Source organism: Fusarium mangiferae, assembly GCF_900044065.1.
Source record: "Fusarium mangiferae strain MRC7560 genome assembly, contig: FMAN_scaffold011, whole genome shotgun sequence".
In the NCBI taxonomy this organism is placed as follows: Eukaryota; Fungi; Ascomycota; class Sordariomycetes; order Hypocreales; family Nectriaceae; genus Fusarium; species Fusarium mangiferae.
The window spans coordinates 1,662,639-1,686,014 of record NW_024573931.1 but is presented as its reverse complement, the minus strand read 5'-3'; the positions used below and the strand labels follow the sequence as shown (position 1 = coordinate 1,686,014).

Below are 23,376 nucleotides of genomic sequence, written 5' to 3'. Positions count from 1 at the left end.
GATGTGTAGCATGTTCTTCAACCCAAACCTTCGAAAAGAGGCGCACCTCACGGCTGATTGGCATGATCGATGAGGTGTTGCTTCGTATCAAGCGACTTCACTGTGTCCTGCTCATGATATCTGGACCCGTCGAAGACCTAGGGGAGTACTGCCTTAGTACTGCCTTAGTAGCCTAAGTGTCCAAGGTAAGGTGGTAATACCCAGGGACAATACAAGTGCTCTCGCAGGAGTAATTCAAGGTAGGCACTTTGACGAGTACATTTCCTATCAAGGAGACAGTTGCTCAGAGTTTGAAGATGGTCGACAGTGACCTCTGAGATACCCAGGATGGTGGTTTCCATATCTCAGGCACCTTAACTAGTAGGCATGAGTCTTCTCCTTCATCAACAACTCACAGAATACTATCATGTTCATGATCACTTGCTTGTCATCACTCCGAGCAGCATTTCTCTTCGTTTTTATCTTCATAGTCAGTTTCACAAAAACAGACAAAATGTCATCCGTCGACCAGCCCTACCTGAAGGATGTTCTTTGCCTTCACGAAGGGAATTATATGTGAAGCCCTGCCCGCGATGCGGGACCAGTCCGATGAGGATCACATCATCTTCCATTCAGGGTCAAGTTTATCTGGATGTTATAGCCGCATCCGGCTCAGGAGGTTCTTCCTCCTTATCAAGAAACTTGTGCGCGGACCCATTGACGAGCTACAGGCAGATTACGATGAATATATACGAAGTCGCTCGCAACACCCTGTTGAATTCCGGAATGTAGCCCATAATTCTCCAATTAAAGGCCGAGAATTCCTTCTCACGTCTATGATTCTCGAGGTGACTAACGAGGCAAAAGAGCATATATTGGATCAAAGGCCAACCCCCATGCCTTCACCTCTAACCCCCCTGAGATGTGCTGGTCCTATAGCCAACATACCCACTGGGTCCCCCAGCAGTGCCCCAAGGAGCTGAAGATAGGGTTTCTGTATGAGTTCATTCCCTTCCATCATCCGAACAACATACGCTTCCCAACCTTGGGTATTCGTGGGCTTTGAATACATACCTATGATGATGGATGTGACTTATAAGCTGCTAGGTACGTGAACATGGGCAAAGAAGCATTTATTCCACGGGCAATAGATATGGCTAACTTTGATAGGGAATCGAATGCACCAGGTTATGTTCTTGCTGTTGGCTGAGCATGTCTACTTCTGAAGGTAATTCACCCAGACTCACGTTCCTTAGCGACACAATATTATGGGTATTCATTCTGGCTGAGACCATAAATGAAGTGGCACCAGGGTTGAAAGCCGGAAGTCATGTCCCTTGGCAGTGGATGGTAGAAAGTCCTGGCCATGAGTATCACAACGGTTATACGGATATAAGAAGGCGCTTTAGTCTTCCGACACTGCTCTTCGACTACAATGCGCCTGAGAACTAGCTGGTCAGTATCCATTGTCAATCGAGCCCATCCCTTAAGTCCACGAATGGCAGGGACTTGGAGTGGGAGCCTTGACCCCTGTTTGACGTAACCCCTTTCAGGATATCATATCCGTGACAGGTCGAGGTCTTGACGATGATAGATGCTCCACTGCTACAGTGCATCGAGTCACTTTGAGATTATTGATGAGGGGGAATTATTCGATATGCTGGCAGGTGCGGGAATACAAGAATACCCCATCTCGTTGGGAACGATGCCTATAAAACGGAAGATCTCTCCCGGCCATTGCTACAGAAGCAAGGGTTAAGCGGAGAGTCGAAAGCCACGCTCTGCTCATGATGGCTATTAGTAACGGACCTAAAGAGTAGTGGAGGGGAAAGCCCAGCGATGCAAGTCCCCTTCAAGAGGGATCAAATCCTCTCTGTTTCCCAATGTATAAGGGACCTCAAGTTAGAGGACTTCAGCGTCCCTGTCAGAGGCCAATACAGTCATTTATTTTCAGAGCGTGACTGTGCAAGTAACGTTACTTTTTATATTCACCTAATCAATTATCCGAAGCAGTGGCCGAATCGTGGTAAAGACACAATTAATAATGCTTGCCCGAAAGCTGGATAGGAACCGTTGAGGTTGTGGAGCGATATTAGTAGGCAGGCACCTTCTCCGTACTGAGGGAGCCCGTGAATGTGAATCGAAGCTTGACTTTAAGTTCAGTGCTTACATCCAAGCATCTGTGGGCGCCCTACCGTCGAAAACGGTGATGGAACGTTAATCGTCGTACCGTTCGCTTCAAAGGCCGAGAACAGGAACAGCAGGGAATCAAAGCATAAGCAGGACAAGTGGAGTCTTGGAGAGCATCTAATATAGTCATGGGATCTTGAGTAAGATCGGCATACATCTATCTACCTCCCACAGGTAGTTCTGGTAGGTAATTATCACAACATTTTAGGACTTGAGCTGTGGCGCAACGTTCTTTTCCAGGAACCAACGCCACATCCTACATACCTGACCAGCGGTTTGGCTCGATTGGTGAGGTGGCGTTACAAGTTCAACTGTGCTGCATTGGACAAACCACGCTAGAATTCAACGTCTCTTCGTGTTCTGTGTGATTTGCCCCTTTAACTCGATTTGAGTTGCTGACAACTATGAACGAAAAACCTCAACAGTGTTACACAGGATAACTTATTCGTATTCTAGACCAAATCTCTTCATCAAAGATCTCTCTTCATTGCTTCTGAGCCGAGGGATTGCCCTTTACATATCCCCTGCCCCCTGTCTACCCATGACCCATCTCCCGCGGGTGGTTTGCGACAATTAAAATCCTGGCTGTTCATGACGCAGGCAGATTTGTCTGCATAACAGCAGAGACTCTGCCACCAAAGTCACAGTCAATGCTCTGATGCACGCTGCTTCAAATAGAGCAGACTCAAATATCCTACGACGAATATGACGGCCTCCTCTGATCAACCGCGAACTAACGGTGACGCCGGTGGTAAGCCACCCAACTTGACATCTCGTCATCCGGGCAAGCTATATAAGCGAATGGTCGAGCTGTAGACTAACCGATATTTCTAGTTGGGACAAATAACCACAGCAAACAAAGCGACATATGGAAGCATGCCCCTGTACTCATTGGCACAACCAAATTTGAGCCTCGCTCCGATGTTAAAAACATCATGATTACGGGCGGCGCTGGCTTCATGTGAGTGTCGTCCTGCAACGCCAAGCTCTGCTCCACTGACAATCCATTTTCAAGCGCTTGCTGGGTCGTCCGCCATCTCACTTTGACTTATCCACATGCCTATAATATTGTCTCATTCGACAAGCTAGACTACTGCGCTGCTCTCAACAACACAGGCGTCCTAAGTGAATCCTCCAACTTTACCTTCTATCATGGCGATATCACCAATCCAGCTGAGGTTGTTGACTGTATGGAGCGATACAATATTGATACAGTTCTACACTTTGCCGCCCAGTCACATGTGGACTTGAGCTTTGGCAACTCTTATGGCTTCACACACACAAACGTCTACGGAACTCATGTTCTCCTTGAAAGCGCCAAGAAGGTTGGCATTGGCCGCTTCATTCATGTGTCGACTGATGAAGTTTACGGTGAAGTTAAAGACGACGACGACGACCTTCTCGAGACGAGCATATTGGCTCCTACAAATCCATATGCCGCCAGCAAAGCGGCAGCTGAGATGTTAGTGCAGTCTTACCAGAAGAGTTTCAAATTACCTGCCATCATTGTGCGGAGTAATAACGTATACGGTCCTCATCAGTATCCGGAGAGTGAGTCAGAAAGCTGTCTACCGCGTGATGCATGTTCAAGATTCTAACCGACCGCGACTAGAAATCATCCCCAAGTTTACATGTCTTCTTAACCGTCAGCGGCCACTGGTTCTGCACGGAGACGGCACGCCTACCCGGCGATATCTCTACGCTGGCGACGCAGCTGATGCGTTTGACACGATTCTCCACAAAGGTCAAATTGGCCAGATTTACAACGTCGGTTCACATGATGAAGTATCCAATCTAGAGCTCTGCGGGATGCTGCTCGACCGAATGAGGATACCACACGACACCCCGGAGCAGCTCCGCAAGTGGATCAAGTACACTCGGGACAGACCCTTCAACGACCGTCGGTATGCAGTTGATGGCACCAAGCTAAAGAGGCTTGGTTGGGAGCAGAAAGTGTCGATTGATGAAGGCCTCAAGATCACAGTCGATTGGTTCACGCAATTCGGAGAGACCTGGTGGGGAGACATCAGCCATGTTCTCACGCCGTTTCCTACGGTGAGCGATGGCGAGATGGTTCCGGATGATGCGCGATCAATGCGCGATGAACCCCTTGAGTCCCAAGATATACGACAGGGCAAGCTGCCGGAACAGCACAAAAATGATGATATGAGTGGTGGTTGTCGATCAACACAACAGAACGGTGAGGATACAAGTGGGCTACATCAAAATAACGGCGGCGGTTATCAAATTACCGCCTAACGAACAGCCATTCTTTTTGCGGGCCTTTTTTTCTTTTCTTTTTTTGTTTCTCCTCAAGATGCATTTTGACAAATAGAACAGATAGAAGGTGAAAGACATAGATACCACGTACGAGGGGGCTGATGACGAGACGAAGTCCGAAAGCTGGGGCTGCAACTTGAATCACCTAAATCAAAAAGAGTCTCGAATACATACCTAACTTACCGGGGATACATGTTTGTGCGTCTACCGTATGGGTTAGACCACGTAGCAATCAAGATGACCGCAACAACTATCGCTGGCTTTTCTGTAGGTCAAGCTACTCCGTAGACGCTATGGCATTGGCTATCTATCATCAGCTTTGAGAACAACTCAACTCTGGATCATCTAAGCTCTCTGAATAACCAATAACCCCCCCTGTAACTGCAGGAACACAATCAGGACAGAATGCAACAATGCATATCCAATGGCCACAGTTAATGACGCGTTCTCCTGCATGATGCATCACTAACTGGGGCGGGCAAAGGGAAGAAATCAAGCCAAAATTCAGGGGTTATCTTCCCAAAGGCCCGGTATCATATGCAAATGCAGAGACAACGCCAGCACACAGACATAGACACAGACGCAAACGCAGACGCACTCTCGGGGCAGACACCAAGTCCAAACCAACGGGTCGGGGAGAGGCTAAACTCCGCGGCGCCGGGCCGACAGTCTAATGCGTGCCGGGAAACTCTGACAGCGCATAACAAGAGGCAACAGTTTGTGTGATACGTGGTGAAGTTCTTTCGTTCTACGGAGTCTCCAGCGAATGGGATCACGGCGGGACGATCCTAGACTGGGGAGGGTTTGACATCTTTTTTGTCGATGCCCAACGTGAACCGACCTGCCGGATAAGGGACAAGGGAAAGGGTATCCGGGGGGGTGAGGGTTTTTAGTATGTGATGGTGTTGGTGTTGGTGTTGTTTTTGCATCATACATACTATTTTTTGTAACTGCCGAAATGTTGATAGGCAACCATGTACTAGACTATGAACTATGCGGAGAGCTGGAAGAGTTTCCAATTGGAATTACTGACATTTGGGTTGCGCTAAAGAGTTTGACAGGGCGGGAGGGCTTTGATTAATTGCCTCTAACCTGTTAACTTGGGTCTTGGGTCAGAGGGTAAAGGGGACGGGCCGCTTCAAGATGTGAGACCTTACTGGCTCCGTAGCAGACAGACAATGACTAGAATTTGATGAGTCGACGATTGATAAGTGAGTTGCAGTAGGAACAAGTCTATCCGTATCCATACATACATGTGACAACGGCGAGGTCATCCTTGTCGTATCAGTACCCAATTCCGCCTGTAAGTAATTAGTAAAAGCCAACTTGTCCAGGTTGTTGCGCTTCATCGACCGTTTTCTTTTTTCTCTCCGACGATGTGGAGATATTTAACTTAGGTACACCCATGACACAAGGAAGACGTGGGTAACCGTGGTCAAAGAGTCTTCGCTCTTTTGAGTAACTGCAATGCCGATACATGAGTGACAAGCAATTATGCTTAACACGAATTCCCTATTGTCGTATTGTCTTGTCTTGGCATGCGATAACAGGATTGGATTTCCGTTAGACAAAGGCACAAGGTATCCGGCTCACAGTAAACATCGACTCATGAAAAGACCCGCATGGACGCTTATCTGAATCAGGTTTAAGTCTTTGTCTGGATTGTGAACCCTGAACCAACTGTGCATCCCCTGCTGTTGCACTGCTCCACTGCCGTGGGATGATGGACCACGAGCCAGGTTCCCTGAGGGGGGAACTCTTAGCATCCCGAAGAGAGCAAGTTTCTGTGTTGCTCATTGCTTCTAAGAGCCTAGATTGGACTGGAACTTGCCGTGGTGCTTCTGAGTACTTCCATGGGGTGACACTACTGATGAGAATACCTAATCCCGCGCCTTCTTGTGAGATGAGGTCGTACAGATACTACTACATACATACTGCCCATGTCAACCAGATGAGAAACACCTACCTACACACATAGGTACTCCGTACCTACTGCAGGTATACCGTGGACCTTTCAATAGTGCACAGAGGCTTAGGGCCCAGGCCTGCCCTGCCTCTTCCAACCCCCCGGTAGCCGAGGCCGTTTGACAAGCAGAGCCAAGCAGCCAAGCTCACCGGAGCAACATCAATCCGAGAGCAGGTGCAGAAACATGCATGGAGTGAGGAGTCCGTGTTTAGGATATATGCGGCGGGTTAAAGGGCCAGGTACGCTTACAGTGCCGGGAGCTGAGGAATGGATAAACCTCCACCTTGACCGTCGAATCGCATAAACGGACAGTAATGGAAAAACGGCCGTCAGAGGGATACAACGTTTCATGATTTATGTTCTCTTTGAGTTAGGGATACGGAGATACTTCACAGGGTTGCCACGGCCTTCCGTTAACAGCCAGCATTGCCAAGCTCAAGAAGGTCATAAAGCATGGGGTTACGGCTGTCATGTCCGTTTGTATATTTGGATTTGATCTGAAAGCAGGTTGAAGTGTGAGTGCTGTATTATTGCTGCACTGTATAAGGTATGAATGGACAACGAGCCCGCCTCATCGCTGCCTCCTCTATTGTATACTGACTGGGTATAATACGTATCCAAATCTTCCAACTTCTCAACTTCATCTTCAACTATGGCACCTTCTTCTCTACCTACTCCGTACCTTGCGCACTAATAAGGTAGCCAATCCCTCGTCAGGAAACAACTAGCGTCTACCACCGTCAACCCCAAGAGCCTTGTCGTCTACTAACCACAAACGTTGTCAACCGACCGGCATATCCTTGTCTCTCAGAAGCAGCACCAGAGGCAGAACCCCCCCTTGCACCCGATCCTTGGATCTCTCTCTCTTCCTCCACTTTTGTTCTGTTCTGTCCATTGTATTCATCAGGGAAAGAGAATACTCGAGTTGTTTTTGTTCCTGGTTTTGTTTGGTCTTTCAACCCAACGACCGTACTAGTTACTAGCTCTGGCTCTAGTGTGTTCCCCCGGCTTTTCCTCTCCATCGGTGACTCAACCAGTCAACTTATCTCTTCCCTCTTCCAACCTCAGACTATTCGTAAACTGACCATATAATTTGTCTGCCTTTTTCTACGGATCCCTTCCGGTTCCCTCAGACCCTTGTCCACGTTTCTTGGTCTGTGCTCACGGGCCTTTACCAATCCCCAGGTCTTCTTCTTTCTTGAAGTCTTGGATCCTCCTCCACTCTACGGATACTTCACGAATACACATCTCGTCTTTTATCCATAATTGCTTTGTTTGTGCTTTGACGGCTGCTACTGCCGCTCGGGCTCGTACGGACGGTTTTTAGACAAACACTGCAACCTCGCTCTCGCGAATAGACCCGAACCTAACTAATCCGGTTCCTTCGCCTCAACCTCTCATCCACCAAACCTCGGACCATTGCCCGTCATCGCGACAGCAACAACGAATCACACCTGGGCCCAAACTTTGTCGCCCGCGCCGCTCGTTTCAGCCTCATTCCCGATCTCAAGCCATGCCGTTAGCCAATATCGCATCCATTCAATTATCTTAGCTGTCATTCTCCTTCTTTTCTTCTCTCTAGACACCCATGGCCAAAAAGCGAAGGACCAAGCAACGCAAAAGTACACGGGGACGTCACAACCAGTCTCAGACGAGCACAATGTCCTCGGAGGACTCGTACGCTGTACAGAGCGGCCGACAATCCAGCGACGGTACACCGAGCGAGCATGCCAATAGCGACGGAAATAACACAGCCATGACCAGTATCATGGGTACCGATGAGGAGCATCACCACGATGATTCCGACCTCGATGAAGATGTTGACGAAGACGACATGATCTCCATATATCCCGCTTCTCAATACCCAAGGGTCTCTGCTTCACACCGTGTAGAGACACCATTCACTCCAGATTCCTATGCGGTAGACTCAGACATGTAAGCGACGTCTTGTGCTACATTCCTTGCCACGACTAACAACATGCTAGGGCTGCATCGACACGATCGTTGTGGGCGCAAGACCTTGACTACCGAGAAATCCACGGCCGGCGCTACTGTCGCGAATATTATATGCCAAACGACGACATCGAACAATGGAGAATGTCTCTTCAACACCAAGTATTTATGCACGTCCTAGACGGTGAACTCACTCTTGTCCCTCTCCAAAACCCCGAGCATATCCTCGATATCGGCACAGGAACAGGTGAATGGGCAATCAAAATGGCCGAGTTGCAACCCCAGTGTGAAGTTGTTGGAACCGATATCGCTGCGATAGCCGAGACTAAAAGCGTGCCCATGAACGTCTTCTTCGAAATTGAAGACGCCGAGGATTGGGATCGCCACCCCGATATGTACGACCTGATTCACTTCCGGCTCATGGAGGGCGCATTTCGGAACTGGAGCTTCGTCTACGACAATACCTTCTTTTCTCTCAAGCCTGGTGGTTGGATTGAGGTTCAAGATTTTGTGAGCGCTGAGGGCTTCGCACAATTCTTGTCACAGTTCCCTGACAACTCTGCCATGCACGAACTCCTTCGAGACCTCTTGATTGCTTCGGAAAAGTCGGGGCGCCCACGAGGAATACATCATCTCGAGCCACGGCTGCTCATGGAGGCAGGCTTTGTCGACGTGCGGGTTACGGAATACTCTATTCCAATTACCGTTGCCGAGGCGTCTGCTGGCAAGATCTGGCTTATTTCGTGTCTAGACAGCTTCGAGGCATATTGCCTGCGTTTGTTGACGGAGTACATGGACTGGGACCCTGAAAAGTGCAAACAGGCTTGTGAAGCTGCTGCCCGAGACTTGGCAAACGCAGCCAAGGATCCCGAGAAGTCGAAGGGCCTTCAGATCAAGATGCGCATCATCATTGGCAGAAAGCCTCTCGATGCGCCACCCACAGATCTTGCAGAATTTCTGGGGAGGAGTTACTCGCCAGTAACAGAATTGAATGGTGACAGTCCTGATCCTACGCTCCGTCCAGATGACCAAACAACTGCAGGTCTAAGCTGAGGCGGTGATGCCAATTCCGGTTATGGCGAGGGCACGAAGAAGCTTAATTCTTGGGCGGCTCAGTGGCTTTGCTTTGTGTGTGATGGGGTTTGGCGCATACTTTTGTTTTGGGCCGGCGTTGTAAACGGATAACGACTTTTTTTCCACCCATTCTTCTAAACATTTATTTGTACATTCTTCATCATTCGATCTAGGGGTTGGTTATCCTTTGAAGACACTCATGGACGGCGCTCTGGTGTACCCAAGACTTGTTCGTCTGATAGTTATTGAGAGCTATAGGCATGACGAGTTATGTAAAAGACACTTGGATTGGTTAGACAGACATAGGGAGAACATGTGTACCAGTGCACTGACAATAGAATCTTTTAGAGTCAAAACTTTTACTGCCTCTGATTCATCGAGCATTCCATTAAAACTGTATCGTTACAACCCAGGCGATGCCAATCCAATAGCAAAAGCGTGGTGATGTAATGGGATATTTGGGGTGGGTGTTTTGCTAGGAGCTTGGAGCTAAATAGCGGCCTTAGCCCCCAACAGGAGATACCTAGGTGAGATGCCTATCCGGCCCCAGGTGGGGACCCGGAGCTGTCCAACCACCGACTTCGTCACCGTCAACGCCAACTCTCATTCATTCCCATCATCAACCAGCACCAGTGAACCGACCCAACCTCCACAGCCCCTGTTTGTCGAGTTCAAATCAGACGTCTACTCCGTAGCAGTGTTCAAGACGCATAGCCACCCTCTACGCCCCCGACCGCCGAATATGAGCCTGTGAGACCGCGACAATATGGCCCTGGATCTCCAAGATGGCTTCGTTGCCGCCAATGGCGTCCCAGATCTCGAAGAATCTATTTTCACCATAGAGCGCGTTCAGCTACAGTTCTCGGTAGCGGCTGATTTTGTTGCTGCGCAGGTTGCTAACAACGTCATCGTACTCGCCCTTTCCAATGGACGCATTCTCCGTATTGACCTGGAACGGCCCGAGGATATTGACGGTGAGCAGTTGAGTGATGTATCATGCAGCTAGTCATGGTGACTGATTTCGCAATGTATAGATATCGATCTTCCCAAAAAGCCATCCGAGATTGGCATGATACGGCGCATGTTCCTCGACCCTACAGCTTCACATCTAATTGTTTGCACTGCGCTTGGCGAGAATTATTACCTCCACTCCCAGTCAAAACATCCTCGGCCACTTGGGCGTCTGCGAGGAGTTTCGATCGAGAGCGTGGCATGGAACCCTTCGTTACCGACAGCGTCGACACGCGAGATATTGATTGGTGCATCAGATGGCAACATTTATGAAGCCTTCATTGAGACGTCAAAGGAGTTTTACAAGAAGGAGGTGAAGCACTTAAAGAATCTACACAAGCTTCCTGACGGACCAATCACGGGATTGTGGGTGGACAATCTTCAGAATAACAAATCAGACCTTCGGCGGGTTGTGATAGCTACTCAGACACGCTTGTTTCACCTAGTCGGAAGGATAGGTTTTGGGCATGATGGTTCAGGGTCTGTATACACCCGATTGTTCGAGTCAGAACAGCCTGTTGTTCACGAACTGTCCCGGACGACCTCAGGAGCACCTTCGAGCTTAGCGGTGTCCCCAGACCCCCCGGATTCCGGACCATACGATGACGACATTCCTGAAAGAGCATATGCGTGGCTTTCGTACCAAGGCGTGTTCCACGGTAAACTATTGAACCAGCCTGCAGACAGCAACCTCGGGACCAAGGTCTTTTCAGAATCACATATGCTCTCTAGAGCTCAGATCCTTTCCCCTGAGAACAGCGAAAGACGAGTCCCGACAACCGAGGCAATTGATGCAATCGCACTCACACAATGGCATATTGTCCACCTGGTTGGAGGTCGTGTCATCACAACGAATCGCCTCACGGGAAAGATGGTGTCTGAGCATGATGTTATCGGTCAGGGACAGAAGCCTCTCGGGTTCTCCGTGGATATCCAAAAGAACACATTTTGGCTATTTACATCAGACGAGATATTCGAGATTGTGGTTCGAGATGAGGAGCGCAACATCTGGGAGATTATGACAAAACTGAAAGAGTTTGAGCCAGCTCTGCAACACGCTCGAACACCACTTCAAAAGGAAATAGTCGCGGCTGCGTACGGTGATCACTTGGCCAAGAATGGACACTGGCTCGAGGCTGCTACTGTCTATGGCCGCAGCAATAAGCCTTTTGAAGATATTGCACTGAGCATAATCGACAATAATCAACCAGATGCCTTGAGAAAGTTCTTACTGACGAAATTAGTTTCGCTCAAGAAATCTGCAGTGATGCAGCGGATGATGATCGCGGGATGGTTGATCGAGGTCTTTATGTCCAAACTCAACACGCTGGATGATACGATAAACACACAAGCTGAGCCGTCGGAGCACCTCAACTCGACTGAATCACGCAAGCTACTCGAGTCTGTGAGGAAAGAATTTAGAGATTTTGTCGACAAGTATAAAAACGACCTCGACCGGAAAATGGTCTACGATGTCATCAGCAGCCACGGCCGTGAGGGAGAACTCCTATACTTTGCCAATGCGGTTAACGACTACAACTACGTTCTTTCGTACTGGGTACAGCGAGAGAGGTGGAATGAGGTACTGAATGTTCTCAAGAAACAGACGGATCCTGAAGTCTTTTACCGATATAGCAGCGTGCTTATGACATATGTCGCACCAGAGTTAGTTGAGATTTTGATGAGGCATGCTGACCTGAAGCCTCGAAATCTCATACCAGCCTTTCTTGAGTACAACCGTACATTCTCGGGAGGTCCCAATGCACAGAACCAAGCCATCAGATACCTCAACTATGCGGTTTATCAGCTGAACTCGAAAGATGCTGCTGTGCACAACACTCTCGTCTCGATTTACGCTTCCCACTCCTCCAAGGATGAATCTGGACTTTTGTCCTACCTACAAGCACAAGGTGATGAGCCGCGTTACGACCCAGATTTCGCCCTTCGACTTTGCATTCAACACCATCGAACATTGTCTTGCGTTCATATCTACACCAGCATGGGGCAGTATCTTCAAGCAGTCGACTTGGCGCTTTCTCATGGCGAAGTTGAGCTGGCAGCAGTTATTGCAGATCGGCCCATGTCGAGTCCGCAACTGCGCAAACGGCTGTGGCTTGCGGTGGCCCGAAAAGTCATTTCTCAATCGAATGGAATCAAGGCCGCCATTGAATTTCTCAAGCGGTGCGACTTGCTCAAGATCGAGGATCTCATTCCTTTCTTCCCCGACTTTGTTGTTATCGATGACTTCAAAGAGGAGATTTGCGCCGCGCTGGAAGATTACAGCCGTAATATCGATAACTTGAAGAAAGAGATGGACGAGTCGTCGCAGACTGCAACAAATATCAAGGTTGACATTGCTGCGCTCGATCACCGATACGCAATCGTGGAACCTGGAGAGAAGTGTTATACGTGCGGGCTACCGCTGTTGAGCAGGCAGTTCTTTGTGTTCCCCTGTCAGCATTCGTTCCATTCTGACTGCTTGGGACGCAAGGTGCTGGAGCAGGCGGGCGTTGGAAAGTCTACACGTATCAGGGAACTTCAGACCCAGATACAGAAGGGTTTGGTCAGTGGCACTCAGAGGGAGACTGTTGTGGCGGAGCTGGATGCTCTTGTCGCTTCTGCTTGGTATGTTGGTGTTTCCTCCTGTAGTTTCACAGCTAACATCCTACAGTATTCTTTGCAGTGACCTTGCAATCAAGAGGATTGATGAGCCTTTCATTACGCATAACGACAACGTCAACGAATGGGCGTTGTAACAAGAGGAGGGCGGGAACAGAGGCTTTGTGCTTGTGGCTGCCTTATCATTATCTTAGATCTGCATATACCCCCGCAACATTTATTCAGTACAATTGACGGCAGCCTTAATCTGAAACCTATGGTCCAATATGGAACCGAGCAATCGCGCCCTAGTTTGTATGTCTCAATACCTGCATTCGGTTACACCATCGGTGGAACGAGTCAATATAAGGATGGACACAATGACACCGTATAAGCCTAGGACCTCGGCAAAGATGAGGATGAGGACCATTCCGATATAGAGACGCGGTTGCTGCGAACTTGCACGAACTGGGGGTTGTTAGACATTTGTCACGGATTGTCAAGTTTGCTGCCTTTTAGTCCATGAGTGAACATACCTCCAGCATCACCAACAATGCCAATAGCAAAGCCAGCAGCCATGCCGCACAGCCCTACGGAAATGCCGGCACCGAGCTGCAAGAAGGCCGTGTGGATAGCCATCTTCTCCTTGATGTTGTTTGACATGATGACGCTTGCTACGAGACCGTAGATAGACAGGATCTGGGCCATGATGGCGCACAAGCTAAGTGTGTCAGCCACAGTTTTACCAACATTGAGTTCATCTCATCGTACGTGTTTTGCATCATCATGTCGGGTCGGAGGATGCCAGATTGGAAGATTGCGCCGGCGGACTTTGCGGTGCCGTATGCTGCGCCGAATGTTGTGAAGACGATGGAACACGCGCAACCTATTGCGCCAAAGAAGGACTGGCCATCGGTTATGTGATTAGAAGTGGGTTATTCTTTGGTAAAGGGCTACATACGGCGTACATGGGACTGAGAAATATCATGTCAGTTGAGTCTCGGTGATTAAGAGATTAAGAGGGAGGTTGTACCATCGGTCCATGTTGGCAAGCAATTCGGCATCCATTTTGACGTTGTTTAGTTACTGTGGATTTTTCGGTTGGAATTAAAAGGTGTTATCACGGGTACGGATGGTCAGAAGTTTGTGGTAAGCAAGACATATGTGTATATATATATACTCATACCAGGCTGCACATTTGGTCCAGGACATGTAAGCCTGCAGACAACATCACTTCCATGGCAGCATACAGCCCCCTCAAAAGGATTGATCTCAGCCGCACAGAGACAAGACTATCAATCTTGGCAGCGCTTTGCTAGGCAACTAAAAATGGATGACTTGCACGGTTTGTGTTGGTGATGTCGAATTGCATCATTACGTGGCTTGGTAGGCAGAAGAATACGCAGTGTTATAAGTGGTTGATGGCGAGCATCCAAGATAAGATGCGTATCCGGGGAGAGGCCACTAGCGCGGTTCATCGATGTATTAACTAAAGACATGGCCCTCTGTGCCCATACATGCAGCACAATGGCTAAGGGGTAATTGACATGAATGTCCTGTCCGTCTGAAAGCGGACGTTGAGTTCAACCTGGGGGGGTTGTGAAACTCGAGATGTCACTGCATGATACAATGAGAAACGGCGTAAAACTTGAACCGAGAGTAATAGTATGGGATGGGAAATAACCACAAAATGGGAAACATGCTTCTCGTGATATTTGAATCTTGGTGTTTATTTAGAGCAGGATTGATTCGAATATTCGTATGGATTATATGGAACCATTGTCTACCCTAAACATCCATGATGACTGGAGAAAGAGAAATTGGAGAGCCAATGACTCTAGAGGGACGGAATCTTGGCAGTTTCGAGTGGGAAAACATCTATTTAAAGGAATGTGAAACGAGAATAAGACGTCATGCCAACCAACCAACCAACTTGGCTCTATTCTGATTACTACCAAGTTCCTAACTTTGTCTATCTACCAAAGTACATGTACCTAAGTGAGTAGCCTCCGTTGTCAGTCGGAAGTTCGGCACCTTGAGCCACTTTAAGTTGTCGTAAGCATCGCCATCAGACTCTCATGCATGCAATGTCAACTGACTACCTAGCGACCCTTCCTGAATGACCTCAACTAGAATCGAATAGATTTCTCTTTCAAGAAAGACTCTGTAACACGAGGCCTCAGAGAAAGAAAGCCACGGCCGTGGTTAAGCGCTGCAGGGACCAACGCCTTGCACGTCATAAAACATGCGCCAGTCAGACGCCCATGTAAACGTTTCATAGAGAGGCTTACAAATAAGGCTCCAACGGATAATAAATATACTTACAGTCTTACTCAGTCTACGGAATAGGGAGCAGCAGATTGACTCTGCAGTTAGTAGGATGGGTACTACCCACTAACTTAGTACTAACCTACTAAGGTACCTAGGTTAGGTATTACTGGTATGCGAATACTACCGGTGTCCAATCCCCCGGATCTTCCGCCTTTTACGTGTCCGCTCTATCTCCCGAGCAATCTCTAATGAAGGTTTCTACCGGCCGCGCGTCTCCTTATTGACGCCTCAGCATCAACTCGAGTTGGGGGTGATTCTGAGTTAGGCCCGATGAGATGAGATGGGATAAGATGGGATGAGAGGCATCCTGACGGTTTCGAGGCGTTTCGAATATGCAAACTCCACTGGTTCGTGCGGCGCCTAAAGATGATTCTGTTACAGCTTAGATCGATGAAGGGGGTAAATGGCATGACTGGATTTTGGAAGTGTTATACAAAATGCATGCAAATGTCACAACGAATGAGTGTTACAGATTTCGGACATGTATCTTTTCATTGCTCTCTCTCTCCTCGGGTCGTTCCTCGCTACTTACTTCGGCGTTTCCGTGCCGAAAGGTGGTGCTCTGACGTTTGCTTTCCAAGGTGACGTTGGCACATCGGCGAGAGTTTAGTACTCCCGCGCGGATGTGCGGCAAGATCCTTAGTAACATCGACTATCTATGACCAAATATCGGCACTGCAACATACTAGTCAGTCTGCCGAGTTCGCCTTGTGGGCGTAGTCTAACTCGAGTCGGGGCGGAGTATCCGTCTGTACATCGGGGCCAGGATATAAACACAGGGATCAATACCCTCAGTTGATGGGTGAGCTCGACAGATCAGATCAACTTGCAAGGTTTCAACCATGAAGTCTACTCAACTATCCTCCTTGCTTTTGTCTTTGCTGCCACTCACCCAAGGAATTTCTCTCAACAGGAGAGACAATGGCCTCGAGCCTCGTGTTATGAGCGTCGAGATCCAGAGGCGGACAATACCTGATCCTATTTCCAGTGATCGAAGACGTCTTCGCAAGCGAGACCGGACAATAGACATTGGTATTGACAATGAAGTAAGCATCTGCCACAGAAACACAGAGACGCAACCATTGACATTCTCTAGCAATCTCTATACTTCCTCAATGCATCATTGGGAACGCCACCTCAAGATTTCCGTCTCCATCTCGACACTGGAAGCAGTGATCTATGGGTCAATGCCGAAGGCTCAAAACTATGTTCTACTCACGCAAATATATGCAGCGAATCTGGCCTATATAGCCCCAACAAGTCGTCCACTTATGAGTACTTGAACAGCGACTTCAACATCTCATATGCCGATGGCTCTGGTGCTTCCGGAGACTATGCTACCGAGACATTCCGCATGGGTAGTGTGAAGCTTGAGGATTTACAGTTTGGTATCGGATATGTTACATCTGACAACGAAGGCGTCCTTGGTATTGGATACAAGAGCAATGAGGCTCAGGTCGGCCAACTCAACCGAGACGCCTACGATAACTTGCCGGCCAAGTTGGCTTCCAAGGGCCTCATCGCTTCTAATGCTTACAGCTTGTATCTGAACGACCTCGAATCTGCCACTGGAACCATCCTGTTTGGAGGCGTGGACCAGGAGCAGTACACCGGCGATCTGGTCACTCTCTCTATCAACAAGATGAATGGCGAGTTTGCCGAGTTCTCCATCACACTACAGAGCGTCAGCGCAGACTCAGAAACCATCGTTGACAACCTCGACCTCGCTGTTATCCTCGACTCTGGCTCAACACTGTCATATCTCCCCGCCACACTTACATCAGACATATACGACATCGTTGGCGCCCAGTACGAGGAGGGCCAGTCTGTGGCATACGTTCCCTGCGATCTTGGAAACGAGTCCGGAAACTTGACGTTCAAGTTCAAAGACCCAGCAGAGATCTCGGTGCCATTGAGTGAGCTGGTTCTCGACTTCACCGACGTGACAGGGCGTCAACTATCCTTCGATAATGGCCAAGCAGCCTGTACCTTTGGGATAGCACCCACCACAGGAGACATTTCTATCTTGGGTGACACGTTTCTCAGAAGCGCCTATGTTGTTTTCGATCTTGACAATAACGAGATCTCACCAGCACAGAGCAACTTTAACGCTACAAAATCGCATATCCTCGAGATCGGTACCGGAAAGAATGCTGTTCCTACTGCCACTGGCAGTGGTTCTTCTGATAACAAGGAAAATGCCGCTGCGTCACTTTCACCATTAGGAGGCGACGCAGCTATTTCTATGGTTGCTGGGGCCTTTGCCCTCGGGTTTGCATGGATGCTCATTTAACGTGGTGTTAACGATGTGCATGATTTGGTTTATGAAGGCATCTACAGTGAGGCATCATGATTTAGCGTCTGATTTGGCATGATGGATGTTCTGGTGTTACATGGGTTATTCTGTTGGGCCACATTTAAGGAGTATTGGGTCGAGGTAGAAACGCGTTAAGAGAAATAATGTTCTATTGACTTTTGAATAAATTGCCTTTCGATCGAACCCATCCTACATGTAACTAAGCGATGGCAGTGATCTGATCTTCGTTTGCCGATTCGGCTCCGAAAGGTAGCATTTTACCACTCTTCACTGATATACATAGCATGGCATACAAAGTTACACTACGGAGATTAGTCACACCCGATGTATACATCATATATATATATATATATATTTCGACTGTCCCTTATCCGAGTAAGCTCACGCTTTCGGCCCCAAGACTTCAGTCTGCTGTTGATGGCGCGCTACAGTAAACACTGCCCCTGAAACCAATACACGTCAACCGGTACAGAATGACTGCTTATATCGAGCTTGCAGCTTCTTGGCTCTTCAAAAACTCCAAGGGCAGAGATGCGAAAGCTTTCTTCACCACTCCCGCCTTTGCTGAGCATCCAGACCCTACACTTGCTGTCACGTCTCCAGACTGTGGCCCAGATGGTGCAACATTGGGGAAAGACTACATGCACGGCGGTCAGCACAAGTTTCCAGAGTTATCCTGGGACTCTCACTCTGGTGTAAGAGAGTGGTTAATTGTGTCTGAAGACCCAGATGCTCCCCTGCCAACGCCGATTTGTCATGGGTGAGTTGACATTTTGATTTGGAGGAATGAGACTCATTGTTGTAGAATCTACTTGGGAATACCCTCTGAGAAAACAAGAGTTGTCGGGAGTGACTTTGAGCCTGTTGAAAAGAGTTCAAATCGACTCGCGGGAGGCTTCTACTATGGCGCGAGTCGCAACGGCTCGGTTTATATTGCTCCTCGGCCACTTCTGAATCATGGCATTCATCGATGTGAGTATACCTGCGTGGCTCAGGTGTAAATACATGAATTAACATGATGCAAGACTGGTATGAAGTAATTGGTTTAAATGAGCCCTTGGACGAGCAGTTCAAGATCTCCAAACCGAACAGGGATCAAGTCGCAGAAGCCATTCACGGTAAGATAGTTGTCTGGGGGAGATGGATGGGGCAGTGCGAGAGAAGATGGGAGTGAGTCAAGACAGAGACGGTATCGATCTCAGTATGTTTCGACTCTTATGCACAATTGACGGCTCCAATCTCTCAGCCCGTCACACATTTTGTAGTTAGTGAACATGAACACGAACTCCCTTAGATTCGTCCAAAACTCCAGATGTTCAACCCTGTCTTGGTTCCCTGCTGAACGGGCAGCCCAGCATGCCATGTCTCTTCGTACCCCCTACCATCCGCCGCAAAGTTCTCCCAGTAGACTGCATTCCCCGGCACAACCTTGAATGTCACACCCATGCCTCTATGTTCCTCCGCATCGTCAGGACACTCGATGAACCGACACCATTCCGTCTCCGCTGGCCTCTTGATAAGGGGAAACTCGGTGCCGCCGCCTTCAAGGCTATCAGAACCCTCGACCCATACCATGAGACTGCTCACACGGCCCCATCCGCGCGTGCTAGAGCTCCAGTCGAAGTGATGGTTGTAGTGACCACCGGGATCGTACCGTTGAGTCCTCAGGCGCTCGATCCAGAGATCGGGACGCCAGCCTTGAAGAGCGCGGGCACGCGACTCAATGCAGCGGACAGGGTCAGTTCTGGGAATGACCGCAACGCGAGAGTCGCGGACTGAAGAGTCGCGATGGGTGGCCTCGCCATTGTTGGTTATGGTTGAAGGTACAAAGATCGGTTCGCTATTGAATATTAGCATCATATCATACATATCATGACACGATACCGGGACATGACTAGGCACCTTATATCAAGCAAATGCTTCCTCTCTTCCCCATTCAAGAAATCCTCAAGATAAATCACCAGAGGCTCTCTGCTCACGATTCTAGCAACGTAACCATCTGGAGCACATTCAGGCGCCGTCGCATTGGGCGGATCAATAGCTAGGAGCGACTCATTCAACCTAGGGCGCGGTGATACATCGTTGATGTGGGTGACCCGGTCTGGATACAAGAAGTCACTGATGGGGTTTGAGAACACTAGAATAATAGCCAGGAGCCCAATCACGTATTGAAACATGGCTGAGGGCGACTCATAAGCAGTCAATGGCTGATAGTCTAAAGGAGGATGAGAGTTGAAGGGGGGCGGACGGTTGAGCTCAAGATGGGTGGAGCAAAACTACAAGGGCTAAAAGCTTCGGATAAGACGGGGGTCACCAATGCCTGACCATATTTGAACCTCGAAGAATAGAGTTCAGGTTATGAGTATTCCATAAGTATCTTGGTCATTTGAAGAGGCCCTTGGTTTATTTATGTCCTCTAATTGGTCCCAAAACGAGTACAAGAGTTGTGTGTCGTCATCTCCAACAATCATGGGTATATATCGTACAAGTTCCCCTTCGTTCAGCACATCAACGTCCCCTAAATGAAGGACTAAAACTCTAGTCGCATCCTAGTAATACACATAACCTCAATCCAAATCCATCCATCCTTGTCAACTTCCTGCTGGAAGTCCTTCGACATCCCAGCTGAGGTCGACAGCATTCAATATCCCCCAAGGATCGCCATCACCGAGGGGAATAGTATTTGCTGCCATCTGTGCAAACAGTGTTTCTTCGGTAGACTGCCATATCGGTGTAGAGATACGCTCCTGGAACGCTCTCAGATCGACTCGATTTTCCTCTGCGCTGTTCCCGAGGCCGATATCAGGTGAGGTATGACTACTCCCGGAGACCGTCTTCGTGTAGGAACCTTGGTTAGCTGGCGAAGATGCGGCTGATGAATTTGTTCGATCCGGTAGCGAAATAGCACCTGAGGCCATGCGGGGCGAAAATGATGCTGGCCACATACCCGTTCCTCTGAAGTTGGGATTCAAATTCAAGTTGAGAGGATCTCTGCTTCGCATATTGGCCATAACTTCAGGCCCAGGACTTTCTTTCGTTCTCTTTCGTTTGTTGGTTTCCGGATCTGGTCGATCCGCAGGCTCGACATTTCTAGCAGCGGCCCCAAGCACAGCTGAATAACACGTCTTTCCCAGCGACATGGCGCTGGCCACCTTGTCCAGTCTTGACTCTTCAGCATCCATCCGTTTCTCTTGGGTGAAATTGGAAGCAAATAAGATAGGCGATGCCCCAGTATGCTCCGCAACCGAGCTTCGGGCAAGCATGGGGATGCGCGACCTGCTTGGTCCAAAAGCGTTTCGATATTTCCTCAATGATGGTACTTGAATAACAGAGCCGAGTCCGTTCTTTTCGATGTCGAGGCATGCCTGCTGTAAGAACGTTCGTGTGATGGTATGTACACGTGCGATAGCTTCCATAGATTGAATTATGAGCTGGAAATTTGACAGGTCAATTGTGCTCAAGCCGTTGACCGGGTCCTCTTTGCCTAGGTACACGTAAACCGTAGTGGTACAGTATAGCGAGAGAGCGGACAATGGACTCTTCTATACAGTGGTTAGCCGAGATAAGAAACAATCAGAATGAACATACAAAGAACAGAGTGCCGTTGGCGGTCAGTCGCATGATATTGACAATCTCCTCGGCAGCCGCTCGCAGGCGAGTAACGCTGCCCTGTTTGACATGATCGGGAAGGTTGTATTTGTCCGCTTTTTCAACGGCAGCGTGGTGCAGACATATAATCGCGGCGTGAAGATTGAGGTTCAGATGGAGTGCTGATACATCTCGCACATTCTCAGGGAGGCGGAATTTCTCGGGGAGAAACATAAAAAGGCTGGATAAGGTGTTGTCTAGATCGCGGTGTCGAGTCCAGAATGGCCCATGCATTAGATCTTCGTTTCTTGAGTCGGGCTTGGATCGGTGAACATGACGGAGAATGATTTTGAATATTTCACAAGTAAGGATGGTTCCAGCAAACCCTGTGTACTGAGCACCTTGGATTGCCTCATCCAGAAAAGGAGCGTCCTCTTTGCGATCTTCGACAAATGCTTCTTCTGAGGCAGGAAGCCTTGTCGCGATCTAAGTCGTGGTCAGCATTGCTCAGGAAACGGGGAGAGTGTGCCATACGTCTTCCGAGTTAATCAGGCTCGGCCATCCTGTAGATATACTGCAATGTGCATCTGCAGCAAACACCCCCCAAAAGATTCTCCTTCGCTCTTCCAGTTCAGCCCATGTAAGAGGAGGTCCCAGTGCCGGTGGCATGCCAAGGGGATCCCCATCGAGACGGTCAAGTCCTATCATGTGGCACAGTCGTACGGAGTTAGCTACACTTATGGTCGACCTCGTGAAAAGCAGGTGTTTTGCCTCGTAAAAGGCTATGAGGGCCCATGTCTGCGCGTGTTGGACAGATATGAAAGCATCCCCGTGTCCCTGAGCTTGTCAACATTGACCTGCCAGGCACTCTCAAATCGCTCACCTTCATCATGTCTGCCTCAATGTACGCCCGTGATCGACGGTAAAAGACATCGTGGTACTCGTCAAACTTGGTACTGCCAGTGGCTGCCAAAGCCCATATGGCATAGCGCAGACACATAGGGGGTCTTCTGAGTAGAGGACCATAAAAAGATTGGAGATATTTTCCCGGGTGGATAATTGGTATCATCCGATATTGGTTATGAAAGAAGATGTTGTTGCTGTGAAGGTCAGCGCCCATCTTGGAAGTCCAAATACCGACCGTTCTTACAGTTCTTCCGTGACATCGTCCGGCGGCAAGGGTTCGGTCATACCTAGACTCATCAACTGCGCATTGAGAGACTGGGGACTTGGTTGTGGGTTTTGGACGATGTTGGGCGATGTGAAAGACGAAAAATCGGGATCAGGCAGACTGTTAATTGTCTGACCTAGTCCAGGGGTAAAGTCCATGTCAAAGAAGTTAACGTTCGCCTGGGGTGGCTGAGTAGGACTCCCATCATCTGTTTTCTCCTCTGAAGAATTCTTGTTGACCTCCTTGAGATAATCTTCAACTTGAGCTGAGATACATCATTAGCAACTCGTCATTCATGGTTACAGTATAACTATAAGTGTTGGTTGTCGAGATACTTACCCAGGCGAGCCTCGAGTTCCTTGACATTTCTTCTCTTGAAGTTGGGCTTCCTCCGTGATTCTGGATATACACACTCATTTGAGACCTTGACACAGCGAGTGCACGCGGGTTTCGTGCGATCGCATTTCAACTTGCGGGCTCTGCAGGAAACGCATGCTAAAGGCTCAGTCTTTGCCGACTCAGTTTGGCCGGAAGGATCGGGCTCGCTTGTGTCAGGCGGCATCTTGATGAAAGAGTATAGTCATTCAATGAATGATAGTTCCGATTATTCCACCCCAGATCCCAAGTTTGCTGTCGCTGTAGAGTGTCGCGCGTGGTGGATAAAGGTTGAAGATGGGGCTCAAGAGCCTTGTCAAATATGGTACAGGGTGAGAAGCAGTCGAAATAGCAATTATCATGTTATCCCGACGAGTAACAGAATGCGTATGAAGGCTCAATCACGACGGTTTTCACGATGGAGAAACGTATTACAGACATATTCACGTCGTCAAGCTTTGATGTGGTTTGCCGTTTGACAGACCAAACGTCGGAAATCTAAACTGTCCGAAGGCCGAGAGGCTTACAATAGCCCGACAAAGG

At 48.8% G+C, this 23,376-nt stretch overlaps 7 protein-coding genes across 7 annotated transcripts; 5 read left to right on the top strand and 2 right to left on the bottom strand.

Moving 5' to 3' along the window:
• Positions 1 to 2,874: 2,874 nt before the first annotated feature.
• Positions 2,875 to 4,428, top strand: FMAN_10369 (uncharacterized protein; the record flags this gene model as incomplete). The annotated part of the gene is made up of 4 exons (XM_041821036.1): positions 2,875 to 2,920; positions 3,004 to 3,130; positions 3,185 to 3,720; positions 3,782 to 4,428. The coding sequence occupies 4 exons, from the start codon at positions 2,875 to 2,877 to the stop codon at positions 4,426 to 4,428; spliced, it is 1,356 nt and encodes a 451-aa protein (XP_041686857.1).
• Positions 4,429 to 8,075: 3,647 nt separating this feature from the next.
• Positions 8,076 to 9,421, top strand: FMAN_10368 (uncharacterized protein; the record flags this gene model as incomplete). The annotated part of the gene is made up of 2 exons (XM_041821035.1): positions 8,076 to 8,350; positions 8,401 to 9,421. 2 exons carry the CDS (start codon positions 8,076 to 8,078, stop codon positions 9,419 to 9,421), a joined length of 1,296 nt encoding a protein of 431 aa, XP_041686856.1.
• A 787-nt stretch (positions 9,422 to 10,208) lies between these two features.
• FMAN_10367 (putative DigA protein) lies at positions 10,209 to 13,209 on the top strand (the record flags this gene model as incomplete). Its single annotated transcript, XM_041821034.1, has 3 exons — positions 10,209 to 10,416; positions 10,477 to 13,078; positions 13,125 to 13,209. The coding sequence occupies 3 exons, from the start codon at positions 10,209 to 10,211 to the stop codon at positions 13,207 to 13,209; spliced, it is 2,895 nt and encodes a 964-aa protein (XP_041686855.1).
• A 3,015-nt stretch (positions 13,210 to 16,224) lies between these two features.
• FMAN_10366 (uncharacterized protein) lies at positions 16,225 to 17,675 on the top strand (the record flags this gene model as incomplete). Its single annotated transcript, XM_041821032.1, has 2 exons — positions 16,225 to 16,428; positions 16,479 to 17,675. 2 exons carry the CDS (start codon positions 16,225 to 16,227, stop codon positions 17,673 to 17,675), a joined length of 1,401 nt encoding a protein of 466 aa, XP_041686854.1.
• Positions 17,676 to 18,172: 497 nt separating this feature from the next.
• Positions 18,173 to 18,873, top strand: FMAN_10365 (uncharacterized protein; the record flags this gene model as incomplete). The annotated part of the gene is made up of 3 exons (XM_041821031.1): positions 18,173 to 18,459; positions 18,505 to 18,671; positions 18,725 to 18,873. The coding sequence occupies 3 exons, from the start codon at positions 18,173 to 18,175 to the stop codon at positions 18,871 to 18,873; spliced, it is 603 nt and encodes a 200-aa protein (XP_041686853.1).
• Positions 18,874 to 18,989: 116 nt separating this feature from the next.
• On the bottom strand, positions 18,990 to 19,876 carry FMAN_10364 (related to oxidoreductase, 2OG-Fe(II) oxygenase family; the record flags this gene model as incomplete). Its single annotated transcript, XM_041821030.1, has 2 exons — positions 18,990 to 19,539; positions 19,602 to 19,876. 2 exons carry the CDS (start codon positions 19,874 to 19,876, stop codon positions 18,990 to 18,992), a joined length of 825 nt encoding a protein of 274 aa, XP_041686852.1.
• A 414-nt stretch (positions 19,877 to 20,290) lies between these two features.
• Positions 20,291 to 23,020, bottom strand: FMAN_10363 (uncharacterized protein; the record flags this gene model as incomplete). Its single annotated transcript, XM_041821029.1, has 6 exons — positions 20,291 to 21,241; positions 21,288 to 21,773; positions 21,822 to 22,124; positions 22,171 to 22,387; positions 22,438 to 22,723; positions 22,798 to 23,020. The coding sequence occupies 6 exons, from the start codon at positions 23,018 to 23,020 to the stop codon at positions 20,291 to 20,293; spliced, it is 2,466 nt and encodes an 821-aa protein (XP_041686851.1).
• Between the last annotated feature and the right edge of the window lie 356 nt (positions 23,021 to 23,376).